Source organism: Chaetomium tenue, assembly GCF_020726465.1.
Source record: "Chaetomium tenue strain MPI-SDFR-AT-0079 chromosome Unknown F5144scaffold_6, whole genome shotgun sequence".
NCBI classification, from domain to species: domain Eukaryota; kingdom Fungi; phylum Ascomycota; class Sordariomycetes; order Sordariales; family Chaetomiaceae; genus Chaetomium; species Chaetomium tenue.
Genome location: NW_027117334.1, coordinates 3,881,374 through 3,895,109, shown reverse-complemented (window position 1 = coordinate 3,895,109; position 13,736 = coordinate 3,881,374). Strand labels below are relative to the sequence as shown.

The window sequence follows — 13,736 nt, the reverse complement described above, 5'->3', positions numbered from 1 at the left end:
GCCTTTAAGTCTACCCCCATCCGTAACCTCGAGACAGAGACGTGGGTACCACCGTTGGGCTTATACCTAAACAAACGGCTTGCAGATTTCGAAAACCGACTCCAACAACCCGATCTGGACGACGGCCAAGGCGGCAAAAAGGCGGCGGGGAGCGTTATCCTTACCGCCTGCCGCAAGATACAGCAGAGACTCAGCTCGAGGAGGGGCAACAGGGGCCGACCGCGAACCTTGAGGCCTCAAGGGCCCACGGCGGTAGAGAGAGCCGCGGGCACGATCATGCGCTGGACGGGGGGAACCATAGACACGGACAAGACAGTAGAAGAGGCCTGGAGAGCGAGGTGGTTAAAGGAACGGGACGGCAGAGCAATCACCAGGCCGGCGGACGACTTTGACCATCAGCGGGAGACGCTATTCCGGAACGAAACCCTAAGGAGGCATGACGGTCTCAGCAAGGCGAAAAGCTCACTGCTCATTCAAATCCGGACGGGAGCAATAGGCTTACGGGACTACTTGTTTACACGGGAAGTCCCGGAGGTTCTGACGCCTGCCTGCGAGTGTGGCGAGGGACGAGAGACTGCCGAACACCTGGTAGTGTGGTGTTTGGCCCCACCGTTGACTCGAAGATGGGAGAGAACTGGAATTCGGACACGACGGGACTTTTACTCAGTTCTACACGGTATCAATCCCACGACTGCACGGCTGGCGAGGAGGATCCTCGACTGGCTGATGGACTCGGGGAGGCTGCCGATGTACAGCTTGGCCAGGAGGCTCGAGCTGGAAACGGCGGCCTGAAGCGCCCCCGTTCGGAGGCCAGGAGGCCTCCTCTCTTTGTATACGTAGACTCACCAGAACGCATCGTTCCTTGATTGTTGGTAGGGGTTTTTCACCCGGCCCGGGAGGGCACGGTTTTCCTGTACACTAAATAGCAGAGGGTCCGGCACGCCCTAGGGCATAGCGGAGTATGAATAATAATATATTTAACCTCGGCTTATAGCACTTATAACGAAGCGTTGGAGACCCGCTAACAGTTCTTAGGCTATCCGCGGCCACCCTGGTCTTCCCTAACAGCGAGTGGCAGAAGGTCTGCATGACGCTAATAGCTCTCGAGAAGAAGTTGTACTTGGAGTCGGAGGACAAGGTAGACACTTCTCTATTCCCTTTCAACTTAGGAGAAATTAGTTCTGATACGGACGTAGCAATCGTACGAGCACGTTATGACAGCGAGGGCTGGGGAGATGATCAAACGGTATATTCTCCCCGCACGGGAGCTTCAAAACCACATGGACAGCGATGCTGTGAGGCAAGCTCAACTGCAAGAAGACTTGCCAGCAAACGTGCTGCCAGAAGTACCGATACCGCAGCCAGCAATGCCTATACTAAATCAAGGCAGTGGTCATTTCGTCAGTCCAGACCCTGCGGCCAAACCACTGGCGCCCGTTCCCAGCCCGCCCCCGCCTATACCGCCAAATCCAGGGGTGCCCTCGCCGCAGAGAGACCTGGATAACCCACCTAGTTATGCTACACCTGGACATTCAGATTGGGTGGTGGATGCACTCGAAAGGGCGTTGCTCGGATTGGATGGTGCCACCGACTCCACGTTTGAACCAGCATGGCCTGGTCCCAGCAGTTCCCCTCGAGTGCCGTCGAGCTACTGGAGTGTAGAAGAGAGTGAGGCCTTCCCCGGGCTGCTCCGTACTTTCGGCTCGGATTGGGCTAGGATTGCCGCTTCTATGCAAACCAAAACACCAACTATGGTATGCTCCACGGCCCTTTGATGTCAAATCCCGCTAAAAGTGTTCTACTTTAGGTTGAGGACTTCTTCGTCCGACATATAGCAGACGGCGGCAGGCCGAAGTGGGTGCTGTATGTAATGGAGGCCGACGCCAGGCTCCAGAGAGGAATTATAGCTCGAGCACCTCCCTCCTCCTGATGGGCCCTTGGAGCAGTGAGAAGAGATGGATTTGTGCTAAACTCGGCTGGATCGGAGAATTGGGGGTGTAAAGTTCCAAAGTTCTATCTGGAAAAGGTGGTATAGGAATGGGTTTTGACTTACCCGGCTGCTCCAGGCACGAGTTGACTAGGTACCTAGGTAACAAGGAGTTTAACCATCGACGACATGGGCGCCTCACTAAAGTAACTTTGGTAGGGCCTTGGGTATTTATTCTTTAGGGCACTGCCCAAGTCCTACCAGTCCTTAATCTACTACATGTACTTGCCCAATGTACCAGCCATTTTTGGGTATCCCTCTAGTGGTTCCAGCCCTACTTCAACAAGCGACATGAAAAACATGCAAAGATAACCAATCCAACCAAGAAACGCCGAGCAACTCCCTAGTGCCAGCACTGTTTTGCCGATATTCAGCGGCTAACCCTTTCCAATTTTGCTCCTGGAACCTCGATAACCTCGCCCTGCTTGTGCTAGTGGTCGAAATGACAGCTTGCGTACCATCCGGTGGCGGCTGCTGTATTGAACCGGACCGGGCTGTAGTAAGAGACAGCGACCTGAAGATGGCTTCTCCGGCTGTAGAATGCCGATGGTTCCATTTATGCAGACTGATAGACTCTGTCGCCGTGACTGTTCTTGTAGTACCAGTCGCCTCTGCTGTCTTGCTTCCAGTCTTTGCCACTGGACTTCTTTGGCTGGCTGGTGGATGCCTTCTTAGGCTGGGTGACGGTTACCTTCTTCGCCGGGGGCTTCTCATACACCCGGTCGCCTTTGCTGTTCTTGTAGTACCAGTCGCCCTTGCTGTCCTGCTTCCATTCCGGCTCAGCCGATGCCTTCTTCGGCTGGACGACGGATGCCTTCTTAGGCGCGGGTTTTTCATATACCCGGTCACCCCGGCTGTCCTTGTAGTACCAGTCGCCCCTGCTGTCCTGTTTCCAGTCGACTTTGCCCCCTATCTTCATGTTCGTCATCATTCCAGACAGGTCTGTGGTTGGGTTCGAGCCGCCGCCACCGCCCCCTCCACCGCCGCCCAAATAACCACCACCACCGCGGCCTCCACCACCGTAGCCTCCACCGCCGCCTGCGCCGCCTGCGCCGCCTGCGCCGTAGCCCTGCCCTGCCCCTCCAGCACCACCAGCACCAGCACCACCACCACCGCCACCGCCGCCGCCCCGCCCGGCCTCGCGGGCCGCCCGGGCTCGTTCGGCCTCCTCTTCTTCGCGGATCTTAGCCGGGGTGCAGACGCGGACTCGCAAGCGAGGCAGGACCACCTGGCACACGGGGACTTTGGGCCTGTTGGACTCGCCCTCCGCGCACGGCAGCTGCAGCGCTGCGATGGGATAGTATTTCCGGCTGCGGACGCCAAAGACGGCAATCTGCGGGACGAGCGCGCGGCCGCTGCTGTCGATCGGGACATAGCCGTTCGTGGTGATGCGGACTTTGTCCGGGTCCGTGTCGTCAAGGCGGCCGTTGTACGCCTCAAAGTCGAAGCAGACGCCGTCTTCGCAGTGGGTCTGGTTCGGGCTGTCGTTGTTGGCCGCGTACCACGCAGGGGCAGCGCGTTTGCCGGTGTTGGAGCTCTTCATGAAGGTGGCCTTCTCGCCCCTGCAGATGGAGGAGTAGTAGATGGCGCCGCCGTGGACCCCGGGCATGAAGAGCGCCGCCGCCAGCAAGGCCCCGTCGTCGCTTCCTGGCTGGGTCCACGCCGACTCGCCCTCTTCGAGGAGCCACTCGTAAGCTCTTCGCGCTTCGTTGCGGAGCGCCCGCCACGGAATGCTTTCGGTGTAGGTGACAGTTTTGGAAAGATGCCATGTCGCCCCCCCCGTGTTGCCGCTCCCCGTTTTGTGCATGGTAAAGGAGGATGCCATGGTTTATAGTAAGGCTTGGCCGAAGATGACGGGTGGGCTGATTATAAACGTCGGGCGAATGGATTCGAGGTGGTTGTATGTGGTTGTTTGCGTCAGTCGTCCGGCGACTGAGTTCGAGACAGCAAGGCGGAATACCACACAACAGAAAATGAACGAAGAGTGGTTGAACGAGCAGGCTGTTGTTGCTGTGCTTGTGGATGCTGGCTTCTGTTCCATGTTGGAAGGGCAGAACGGGTTGACTTATACCCCTTCAGCGCCAGTCCCAACATCGCGAGCGAACCCCAGAAGGAAGGTTGTTTCCTTTTCAAACCCGGGCCGATGCCTGTCTGCCCTAGACTGCGCCGAGACAGGCCGGTTCCAGCTCGAAACCGGGCGACCTTGAAGGTTAGGTAACGGTGAGACCAGTGCAAAGCTCGTCACACAAGCCAAGTAAGGCTTCATCCTTGGCTTAGGTACTTGTGTGGCTTGACTTGGCCCAAATTTGACCATACTTCAACTTGACTTAGTTGAACTCAATTAACCAAGTTGGGTCAAGTCAAGTCCCCACGCCCATTGCCCTAACCACCCACCACCGTAACCCCCTGATCCTCCTGACCTTGTGGTGGTCCTGTCAGTGGGCTTGTGGGTGGCGTAAATCAGGGGCTACCTAAGGGTTACACAGGACATAGGGTGTATAAGCTGTGGTGGGGGCTGGGTATATTGCAGTGTCAGTGTATGTGGCTAGTGGCTAGTAGACTGGGGTGGCTATTAGGGAATTGGCTTAACTCAAGTTACCTTCCCTAGATACCTACTTACCTAGGTAGGTACATGTAGCCAACTGACCCAAGTCAAGTACGGGGCATAATGGCATTACTTGCTTGACTGGATGGCTACATGTAATTTGACTTGGTTTGACTTGATTTGGCTCGATTTGGTCAAGATTAAGGTGCTTACTGTGTCGGTGACGTGCGGCGAGCCTTGGGGTGGTGGCAATGCGCGTGCCATGGAAGTGGCACAACCCGGCCCAGGACCCGGCTAGAGGATCAGCTGAAGTTCGGATCGTTGAAATCTGACAAGGATGGGGGCCAATCTGGTCTGAACTGGGCTATTTTCATCCAAAGCTAGGCCCTTGGGAGTTCAAGTTAAGGTGGTTACAGATCCTAATTAATGATCCTACCAAAAGTACGAATACCTTACCTATTCAATGCTCGCTGCGGCGAGTTCCATACCTTAAGTAGTAATGTAGTATTAGCCACTAGAATTACCTGTACGATGCCGGTGAAGTTCGAGGTGATGCCATACCTACTTAACTTAATACGGGGTAATTATTGACAAGGTTCACGCTTTGCATTTATTTGGCCGCGCGCGCGGTCGCAGGGTTCAATATGAGTTCGATTTCTTCGATTTGTTGAATGAATTCGTTCTGTGGCGTTTGCAGGCGCGGGGGTGATGATCACCCAATGCGCCTAGAAGTTGATGATCATGGGACAATCACACCCAAGCTTCATGTTATCGTGGCAAAATATATTGAAAAATAGTAATATCTGGACTCAGTTCGCCCATCCATATGGATTGAGTCAAACTTTAACCACGTTGCGTTCCAATTCTTAGCCCGGAGCACCGGGCCATTCCCTTGATCGCAGGCAGGTACGGTCCGTACCTAACCCTAACCCAAGCAGTCACTCAGTGCGCGCTTGGCTGAACCAACCCAAAACCCAATCAATTCCTCTCAAAACTGCCAGACTCACACGGCCACACCTACCACCGTGCCACGATTTGTGGAATTTTGGCGACGGCGCCAAATCCTACAAAGATGACATCGCAATCCCACGACCTCGGCCGTAACCATGCCGCTCTTCTAGGCCTCCCCTCGTCCGTTCGACGCCGCATATACTTGTTCCTCGGCTTGGCGAGGTGGGATGGACGCCCGCTCCTGTTTGACCTCGACGGCCCCATCTCGCCGACCGAGCAGGTCACATTCTATGGCCTGCTGCTTTCTTGTCGCGCCATCTACAACGAGGCGTCGGCATTGCTATTTTCGTCCAACAGATTCGTCATTCACTACAGGAACAAGCGGTCGTTGCAGCCGCTGCGGAATGTCACCCCCCCGTCGCTTGCCTCCCTGACCAGCCTCAAGATAGTCCTCAACCAAACCTCCTGCCACCACCGGAGGGAAGCGGAGGCCCTCGGTAAATGCTGCACCACCGCCGCGTTTGAAGGGACGGCGCCGACGGCCGCTGAGGGGTACTGTCAGAGGGACGGCGAGAATCATTTGCACGACACTCCACTTCAGAGCTCCGACTTGTGCGCGAGATTGATGCTTGATGAATGGCGTGGAACAGCCGTCTACTTGTCCTCTAACATTAAGCCCGGCGCCCTTCAGCTCGTATTGGTCTGCGATGTTGGCCAGAAAGAAGTCGAGGCAGCAGAACAGGCAGTTGCACCGCTCCTTCTCCTCCCAGAGCTCAAGGACTGCCATGTTCGGCTTTGCAGCAGCCCGAATACCCAGCTGCGCCAACTCGCCCAGAATGCAGCACTGCAAGCCAGCCGCAAGCTAGCCCCGCCGCCCGCGTCACACTCTACTAGCCTTCTTAATCTTCCGCGGGAGCTACGCATTCGCATCCTCGAATATACCGACCTTGTAACTCCGTGGAAGGAGGTCATGTGGAACAGGCTGGAACCAGGCTATCAATATCTCTCTTCAGGATGTTCCTCATGGGCAGGCGTGCCTTGTCCTCCCTCTCAGCACCATGGGTGCCAGTATGGGCGTTGCCACGGCCAAGAAATTATGAAAGATGGTGTTGTGCTGTGGGACCATCACCAATCCATCGGCTGCTTCTGCCGCGTTCAGCACGCTGCCTTTTCGTCCACCTGCAAATGCTGGGCCCCGCCTACGCCTCTGTTTCTGATCTGTCGCCATCTTTGCGAAGATGCAAGATTCGTCTTCTTTTCCGCGAATCGATTCGTCGTCAGTGATTCTCTGGCATCCGGCAACCCCTGGGTAGCTTTCGATATTTTGCGCGCCCTCGATTTAAAATCGCCAGAGCAGCGCAACGACTACTGGGAGTCCGACCAGTACCGACAGGCGCAACCTCCGCGAGCGTACCCAGCCCACCGTTTTGCAGCGAGCCAGTTCTTGAGGGAGGTGGTCCCCGCCCACTGCTTGGGCTATCTCCGTTTCCTCGAACTGGTCTTTCCCCCATACAATCACGAGTGCTGGCCACATGATGGCCATCCCGCTCTGCAGGACTGGATGGATACTCTCGATTGGGCCAAGGACAGGATCAACACTCCCGGCATCACACTGCGTCTTACCATGGCCGGTTCGAGGCTGTGGCCTCCTGCATATCCTGACGGCCGTGAAGAATTAACTCAGGCGCAAGGAGATGCAGTGCTGGCCGGCTACGACCGCATCCTGAAGCCCCTCGCTCGTCTCGGCAAGCACGGCCTCACTCGGTTCTACGCGGATTTCGCATGGCCTTGGAAATGGACCGACTGGGTGGTACACAGGCTTTTGGACACGGACGACTACAGAGCCACCCGGTCTTGGTTAGAGGGAGAGGACAAGCTGTTGAGCGAGCGCGCCGAGCGCCTCATATTGGGAGACGACCAGTATGACCGGCTCCGTTCGAATGAGGACAAACCAGAACAGAGCCCTTGGAAGATGCACTGTGTGCCACTCTACTAGCACCAGGCCTTCCTCAGCCTTGAGAAACGATAGCCCGTCATCAAGTTATCGAAACCGACATCCCTCATCATATGCAGTCCAGCTCGAGAGGGTTTCGAGGCAGCATAACAGCGCCAATAAGGCCAGGAACACCGTCCAATTGGTTCATCCCGCCCAAGCGCACGCATTGGCTGTTCCATCACTGCCGTTCGACCCTTCGTCCTACTCTGCTTTCCAGTGTACAGAAGAGACGTGGAGGGAGGCGAACCAGCAAGGACCAAACCGTTGATGCTTGGCCGGTTCTGGCGTGGAAAGTATAACATAAGAATATAGGATAAACGGGGATTCCACACCGTATGCCCTGAAGAGATATGAACACTTAAGAAAGAAATACAATCTCTCGTTTGGCTCCTCCGGGCGCCGCCCCCCTGCGTGGCAGCCCGGCTTTGTCGGCCAGGCCGCATGATACCGTTTTTTTATAAGCATTCACCTACCATCACGGTCGACAAGCACCATTTTACGTCTGGTTGCGCCGCTTTGCTGGCGAGCCGAAAATGGATGCCAGTTAAGAAAATGGAAGCGGCTCCTGGATTTCAGGAGTCTGCCTTCCATCTCGAACCAACCGCCCAGCACTGGGACGCTCATTGGAGGGGGGGGAAAGTGGGGTCGCCTCTGGATTGGAGGGAGGGTGACTGAAAATGGCGTCCCTGCCCGCCAGAACAGCAAATTATATAACGAGCTGTTGGCACACAATCCGTGGAACTTGAGTGCAAGCGAACCCTTTACCTCGGCCCCCAGACCTCAAATGTGGTGACCAGCCCACATTATCATATATACTGAGAACTTTCAGGCTCACATTATCGAAATCAACGATTCAAGCCCCCATCCTCAGGATTACTTGACTGCCCCATCTGCCGCGGTCACCATCAAATCAGATCACAAATATGCCGAAGCGTCAAAGAGCACCAACAAACCCACTGGAAGTTGCCAACCGCAAAACCGACGACGAGTTTATTACCGACTATCTACAGCCGGAGTGAGTGCCAAATGCAAATTAATGATGAAATTAGACTTGGTGCTCCGTTACTGGCTGCATGTAGCTGACACGTACTCTTCACAGCGCCGGTAATCTGCCCCCTGGTGTGCAGCCATGGACGACAGCATGGACACACCCAAAGACAGGCACCGAATACACAATCAACCTGGTGCGAGTCGAAAACCTCTCCGAGCCCGATTTCAGCGCCTGCTTCCAGTTGATAGAGCAGACCAGCCGGACCGACTACGAAAACTCGACTGCCGGGTGGAACGCGAAGAAAAAGACCATCGAGATGAAGTCGCCAGGGCTGCGCTACATTCTCGTCAAAGAGAAAGACACCGCCGCCCTCGAGGGGTTCACCTCGCTCATGCCGACCTACGAAGCAGGCCAACCCGTCATCTACTGCTACGAGATCCATCTCCAGCCATCACTCCAAGGGCAAGTAACGTACCCACCCACCCAACCAACCCTACCAACCACCCAACCCACACTAACACCTCAACCCCCAACAGCACCGGCCTCGCCCCCCTGCTCATAAACTTCCACTGCACCATCGCAACCAACCTCCCGCCCATCACCAAGGTCATGCTGACCTGCTTCCTGGCCAACCAGCGCGGGCTGAACTTCTACAGCAAACTTGGCTTTGAAACGGACGAGATTTCGCCGGTGCCCAGGCTGCTGCGCTATGGCAAGCTGTTTACGCCGGATTATCGCATTTTGAGTAAGCCGGTTTGGGCGGGGGGTGGGGAGGGGGCGGGGGCGGAGGCGGAGGCGGAGGGGGAGGGGGGGGAGCGATGGGGGAGGGGGGTGGGCAGCTCTGATTCCTGTTGGCGGTGCGAGGGTGTTGGGGATGGGGATGGCGTGCGTGTCTGACGGGGGGGCACGGGGGCGCGGAGTTGTTAGTGCGCGGCCTTTCCGGGCTTGGAGAGGTGTCTGGTGGGGGTTGGTCATGCCGGGGTTTGTGGCAATCTCGGTAGGTTACTGATCATGGCGGCGGCGAGGAAAGCGGTTGCGGAGGTCGAAGACCGAGTGTAGCATGTTTTGTTATTGCCCGTGGGGGAGAGCGGGGCTCTTGAATAGAGGTTCTGATTTATAGACATATTCTAGACAACCTATTTATATCCTAAGAGCAACCTCTGGGCGGTCTTTGAGTGGCAGGTCGACGATTGTATTAGAGTTCTTGGCCGCCAGTCCGTGGGTTCCTTGATGGCTTCTCATCCTTCCTCTGGCCAAAGAAACCTGACCTAAAAAGGAAAAGGGGAGAAAAGAATGGAAGAGATAGATCAAAACAAACGCTGAAGGAGGCAATCCAAAGAAACACATGAAAGAAACAAAAAAGGGGGGGATGGAAAAGAAAGGAAAAAAGAAAAAGAAGAAAGCTAGGGAGGGTGGGGAAGGAAAAGGAAAAATAGAATGATGATGTGAAAAAAGGAAGTAACAAATAAAACATACAATGAAAGCAAACGGGTTAACAAAATAGAGTAGATATAGTTTATTCAGGTGTCTTAGCTTTTCTTACAACACGTTCCGACAGTAGAAGGTTGGTTGACATTCAGCCCCCCAACGGCATTACAATCAGTAACCCTATCATGCCCCTTAAACGAGCATCCTTAGCAGCACTCTCTTCCGAGAATGCCCGTAACCATCACGCGGTCCTATGAATGGGTTGCCTGAGTTAAGGGATCTGCACACCCTGGGCCTTATGCCATCGCAACAAGGCCAGGATGTTACAAAGTGCGGCCTGCCTCCCTGAAACTGTCGCAATGTTGCACCACTCAGTGGCCTGCATACGGACGCATGTATCTTTGGTCGGATTGTCGACAAGCGCTCTTTGGGCGTCTTCGCTCGTCGCATCAATGCACTCTTCGTAATCCGAGCCGAAGTGGAAATGGACAATGCGCAAGTAGGTGTGGCTTGCCGCGATGAGGAAGACACTATGGCGGAGGGTTTGAGTTAGCTGCTGCGAGTGAAGGTTTTGGAGAGGGGAATGGGTGACTGACTCTTGGTTTATGAGCCTCCAGTTGGCTTTCCATGTAATGACGGCCTCGCCGAGGTATTGGGCCAGTGTTTCGTTTGATACGATCGGTTTGGTGTTTCCGTTCCGCGTATTATAGTGGAGGTACTGGAAGGCACGCTTCGCTTCAAGTACGGCCAGATATGGGTGGGTGGCTTCCCATTCAAACAATTGGCGGGTCACCAGGCAGATTCCCCCGTCGTCTTCGGCGGAGATGCCCTCTACTCCGGCGATACGGGCCTTGCCCATCCGGCGATCTGGGCGGAGCCGGACCTCTTTGCCCGTATTTTCCGAATCCTGAAGGAGGCAAAGGTTCAGAGCGTATTGAAGGAAACATTTGACGAGATGCACCGTTGCGTCGTCTGGCTTGATCCGCAGCTCCTCGTGTTTCTCAAGATTTTCGGCGCTGAGCTCAAACTCGGATGGTGAGCTCGCCGGAATAGGAAATGAAGAGCCATCGACGGCGGTGCTATAATTTACGTAAGTGGGCCCGTTTCTCCCAAGCTGCGCTAATGCGTTCCAAAAAAAGCCGTCTGGGAGTCGCATGATTTCGGATTCGGGGCGCCAGGCGAGTTGCTTCAGGCAGGCGTCTTCCTCAAGCGCCTGGGTTTTGGCATAGTCGAGCTTTTGAGAGCAGGGCTCGTTCGGCCTGCAAACAGGGCATTGGTCTTCATGATCCTTAAAAGCTTCCAAAATAGGTGTTTCCGGGCGTGTGAGGAGTCGGTAAGCGATCAAATGCCGGTAGGACCACCGACTCGCGGGGTTGTCGCGTTCCTGCGCCTCGAGCTGCGCAAGGACTCGTAGACCGCCTTGCCCGGCAGATAGTGCCTCAAGGTCTGCGGCCGTCTGCGCTGCGTAGATGCTTGGTGCCATTTTGATTCCAATTGTGCCGTGTTCTAGCACTCCCTGTCAGCAAACTTGACCTGGGGGAAAAAAAAGGAAAAAGAAATCGGGGGAGGAGATTGAGAAAAAGAGAAGGTGAATAATACTACCGATTCTTTGAGCCTTTGAATGGCGTTTTGTTGGTTCTTACAATAGGTACGAGTTTTGATTGACACCGACACCTGCAAGTTCTGTTTTGTAGGCCGTATAATTCAAAAGTCGGAAGAGGACTGGCAACGATGGGGGAGGTGGCTTTATATCACGACCAAGGATCGCCACGGCATCTAGGCAACAATAACCGAGCCAACAAGGCCGTTGGGAGATAATCTGAGAACAAGCTCTTTGTGTACTGGTTCCAGATTTGGGTAACAATTGGCAGACTTTCGGATTGAAGTGATTGTGGGCTTCGGTTGCCTGTGTGGCTAGAGTGAGGCGGAAGCTACGGTGTGTGCATGTAACAAACATGTGGCGCATATTTTGTGGTGTTTTGGATTCACCTCGTAGACTCTGTGCACAGAATCTCTGTATTGTAAATTTATTCCAAATACTGCAAGTCCAATCCATCCCTAATTTCCTAACAACCATAGAGTTGGGCCATTTCCCGTACCCAGATGGCCGCATCTTCATTGCACGAGCCGCCGAAGCATGATCGGCAGAATTCTGAGAGTTTTGCGGTTGCGGCGACATTTCCACCGCCGCGATCCCCGGCACCAAAACCCGACGTTGCTCTACCAGGGTCGACCCATCATCAACCGGAGTCGCCGTGTTCATTATCCAAAGCTCCGAAGCCACGGCTGCCACGTCTCGTTCCTCTTCGCGCCACCATCCAGCCACCTCAACCAGGGTCAATCCAAGCCATTCTCCGCGAGCAGTGCCGATCTCGCCTGTACGTCTCGCCGATTGCCTGGACATCGAACCAGCCACGGCTTCTGGGATGTGACTTTGCTATTCAGATGTTGGGTGCAACGGGGGAGAGACACGGCGGTGCAGAGAAGGAGAGCACAACCCAGCAGCGAACCGAGAAGTACCAAGAGCGGATTTTTGCCGCAGCCAACCTCCAGGGGCCCGCGATAGCTTCGTGGTGGAAAGGGGCTGTCGAGGACTTCCTTGGAACTTATAACATCCGCCCGCTTAGGTATGCGCATAAATCCCTTTGCAAGTCGTTCCTGCTACTAACATTCCCGAGATCCGGCTCAACCCTACCCTTCCGGTTCGGTGACCGTGTTGTTGCCAAGATTAAACCCGATGCGATTTTCTCCGCTGGCTCGACAGCTCCCTTTCTCGTTTACATCAACCTTGAGACAATAGCTGCACTTCGCGAGAAGCATGTTTACTCTCGGTCTCGGGTCGGCCGGCGACACAGCTTTCCTGTTGCAACCCTCAAACAAAAGAAGCTGCGCTCCCTCCAGCCCCGGCTCAAAACGGAAGACCCGTACATTCTGGCCGCTCTCATTGCCTTGGCCCAAGAGCAGCAATTACAGAGCCGGCAGGCAACCCACGGGCGGGCAGTAGATGCGCAGGCCCAATTGTCCAGGCCTAGCGAGACAGAGGCGCCCTTGCATGATACTACCTCTTTCAAGGTATCTCCTCCCCCTCCGCATCAGGCTCCTTTATTCTCTAATCAAGGCCTCAGGTCCACGCACTGGTCGTCTCTGGTGCAAACGCTCAGGTTCTCTACGTATACAAGGCTTCTATCCCCTCCGAGTTCCTCGAAAACTTTCAGAAGCCGTCGCAGTTTTCGCCAAGCTGTCCGATCCGGGTCTCATATTGTCTGCTTCCTCTCACTAGGCCAGAAGAGTTGGTGGACCAAATACCTCTACCGCTCAAAGTTCCCATCGATGAGCAAGGGGACGAAGGGGAGGATCCTAGTACCGGTGGAAGAGAGCATGTGGTCGCTCACTAGCGTCCAGCGCCGTACTAACCGCACCGGACAAGTTGCCATATACTCAGAACCGACAACAATGTAGACTCAGATACCATGTGCTGAAGATCTCTGCCGTTGTTCCACAACCGTATCGCCGTTGCCTATTTTGCAGCCCGTGCTATTAGTATATGGCCTTATACAAAAAGTGGTGGCGTTTCTGTGTGCAGCAAGACATGTTTGCGAGCGCAAGACCCGTTAAGCCTTTAGTCAGCGTCTTGGTGATGTTAAGGCGAGTCTCTTGCTGAGTTGAAGGACATCACAACCCCCCATCCCCCATCGGTCCACCTTGAATATCGATTCCCTCGATAGGCTCGATTCGTTTAATTCCTTAAACCAGGTGGCTGGGCTCAGCAGCGGCTACTAAAGAGCCATTATCTCATACTACCTGCCGTCATAGGGTTGATTGGCGTTGGCTCTGGCAT

At 54.9% G+C, this 13,736-nt stretch overlaps 6 protein-coding genes across 6 annotated transcripts; 4 read left to right on the top strand and 2 right to left on the bottom strand.

The window, feature by feature from the left end:
* Positions 1-893: 893 nt before the first annotated feature.
* On the top strand, positions 894-2,121 carry F5144DRAFT_584376 (uncharacterized protein). Its single transcript, XM_066789613.1, has 3 exons — positions 894-1,138; positions 1,197-1,754; positions 1,808-2,121. The coding sequence occupies exons 1-3, from the start codon at positions 1,088-1,090 to the stop codon at positions 1,928-1,930; spliced, it is 732 nt and encodes a 243-aa protein (XP_066640529.1). The 5' UTR covers positions 894-1,087; the 3' UTR covers positions 1,931-2,121.
* Positions 2,109-3,163, bottom strand: F5144DRAFT_584375 (uncharacterized protein). The gene has a single exon (XM_066789612.1). The coding sequence runs from the start codon at positions 2,916-2,918 to the stop codon at positions 2,544-2,546; it is 375 nt and encodes a 124-aa protein (XP_066640528.1). The 5' UTR covers positions 2,919-3,163; the 3' UTR covers positions 2,109-2,543.
* A 2,220-nt stretch (positions 3,164-5,383) lies between these two features.
* F5144DRAFT_372159 (uncharacterized protein) lies at positions 5,384-7,580 on the top strand. Its single transcript, XM_066784513.1, has one exon. The coding sequence runs from the start codon at positions 5,605-5,607 to the stop codon at positions 7,477-7,479; it is 1,875 nt and encodes a 624-aa protein (XP_066640527.1). The 5' UTR covers positions 5,384-5,604; the 3' UTR covers positions 7,480-7,580.
* Positions 7,581-8,402: 822 nt separating this feature from the next.
* F5144DRAFT_497746 (uncharacterized protein) lies at positions 8,403-9,367 on the top strand (the record flags this gene model as incomplete). The annotated part of the gene is made up of 3 exons (XM_066786225.1): positions 8,403-8,494; positions 8,579-8,941; positions 9,007-9,367. The coding sequence occupies 3 exons, from the start codon at positions 8,403-8,405 to the stop codon at positions 9,365-9,367; spliced, it is 816 nt and encodes a 271-aa protein (XP_066640526.1).
* Positions 9,368-9,971: 604 nt separating this feature from the next.
* Positions 9,972-11,381, bottom strand: F5144DRAFT_615500 (uncharacterized protein; the record flags this gene model as incomplete). The annotated part of the gene is made up of 2 exons (XM_066791807.1): positions 9,972-10,428; positions 10,495-11,381. The coding sequence occupies 2 exons, from the start codon at positions 11,379-11,381 to the stop codon at positions 10,170-10,172; spliced, it is 1,146 nt and encodes a 381-aa protein (XP_066640525.1). The 3' UTR covers positions 9,972-10,169.
* A 523-nt stretch (positions 11,382-11,904) lies between these two features.
* On the top strand, positions 11,905-13,411 carry F5144DRAFT_372150 (uncharacterized protein). The gene is made up of 3 exons (XM_066784512.1): positions 11,905-12,525; positions 12,577-12,970; positions 13,024-13,411. The coding sequence occupies exons 1-3, from the start codon at positions 12,002-12,004 to the stop codon at positions 13,291-13,293; spliced, it is 1,188 nt and encodes a 395-aa protein (XP_066640524.1). The 5' UTR covers positions 11,905-12,001; the 3' UTR covers positions 13,294-13,411.
* The last annotated feature ends 325 nt before the right edge of the window (positions 13,412-13,736 follow it).

What these genes read in the sequence shown, in the direction of transcription:
- F5144DRAFT_584376 (XM_066789613.1), top strand. Translation starts at nt 1,088, where the DNA reads ATGACGCTAATAGCTCTCGAGAAGAAGTTGTACTTGGAGTCGGAGGAC. An exon ending in ACTTGGAGTCGGAGGACAAG is followed by an intron (nt 1,139 to 1,196) that starts GTAGACACTTCT and finishes ATACGGACGTAG; the next exon opens with CAATCGTACGAGCACGTTAT. An exon ending in AAACCAAAACACCAACTATG is followed by an intron (nt 1,755 to 1,807) that starts GTATGCTCCACG and finishes GTTCTACTTTAG; the next exon opens with GTTGAGGACTTCTTCGTCCG.
- F5144DRAFT_584375 (XM_066789612.1), bottom strand. Translation starts at nt 2,918, where the DNA reads ATGATGACGAACATGAAGATAGGGGGCAAAGTCGACTGGAAACAGGAC.
- F5144DRAFT_372159 (XM_066784513.1), top strand. Translation starts at nt 5,605, where the DNA reads ATGACATCGCAATCCCACGACCTCGGCCGTAACCATGCCGCTCTTCTA.
- F5144DRAFT_372150 (XM_066784512.1), top strand. Translation starts at nt 12,002, where the DNA reads ATGGCCGCATCTTCATTGCACGAGCCGCCGAAGCATGATCGGCAGAAT. An exon ending in TATAACATCCGCCCGCTTAG is followed by an intron (nt 12,526 to 12,576) that starts GTATGCGCATAA and finishes AACATTCCCGAG; the next exon opens with ATCCGGCTCAACCCTACCCT. An exon ending in ATGATACTACCTCTTTCAAG is followed by an intron (nt 12,971 to 13,023) that starts GTATCTCCTCCC and finishes TCAAGGCCTCAG; the next exon opens with GTCCACGCACTGGTCGTCTC.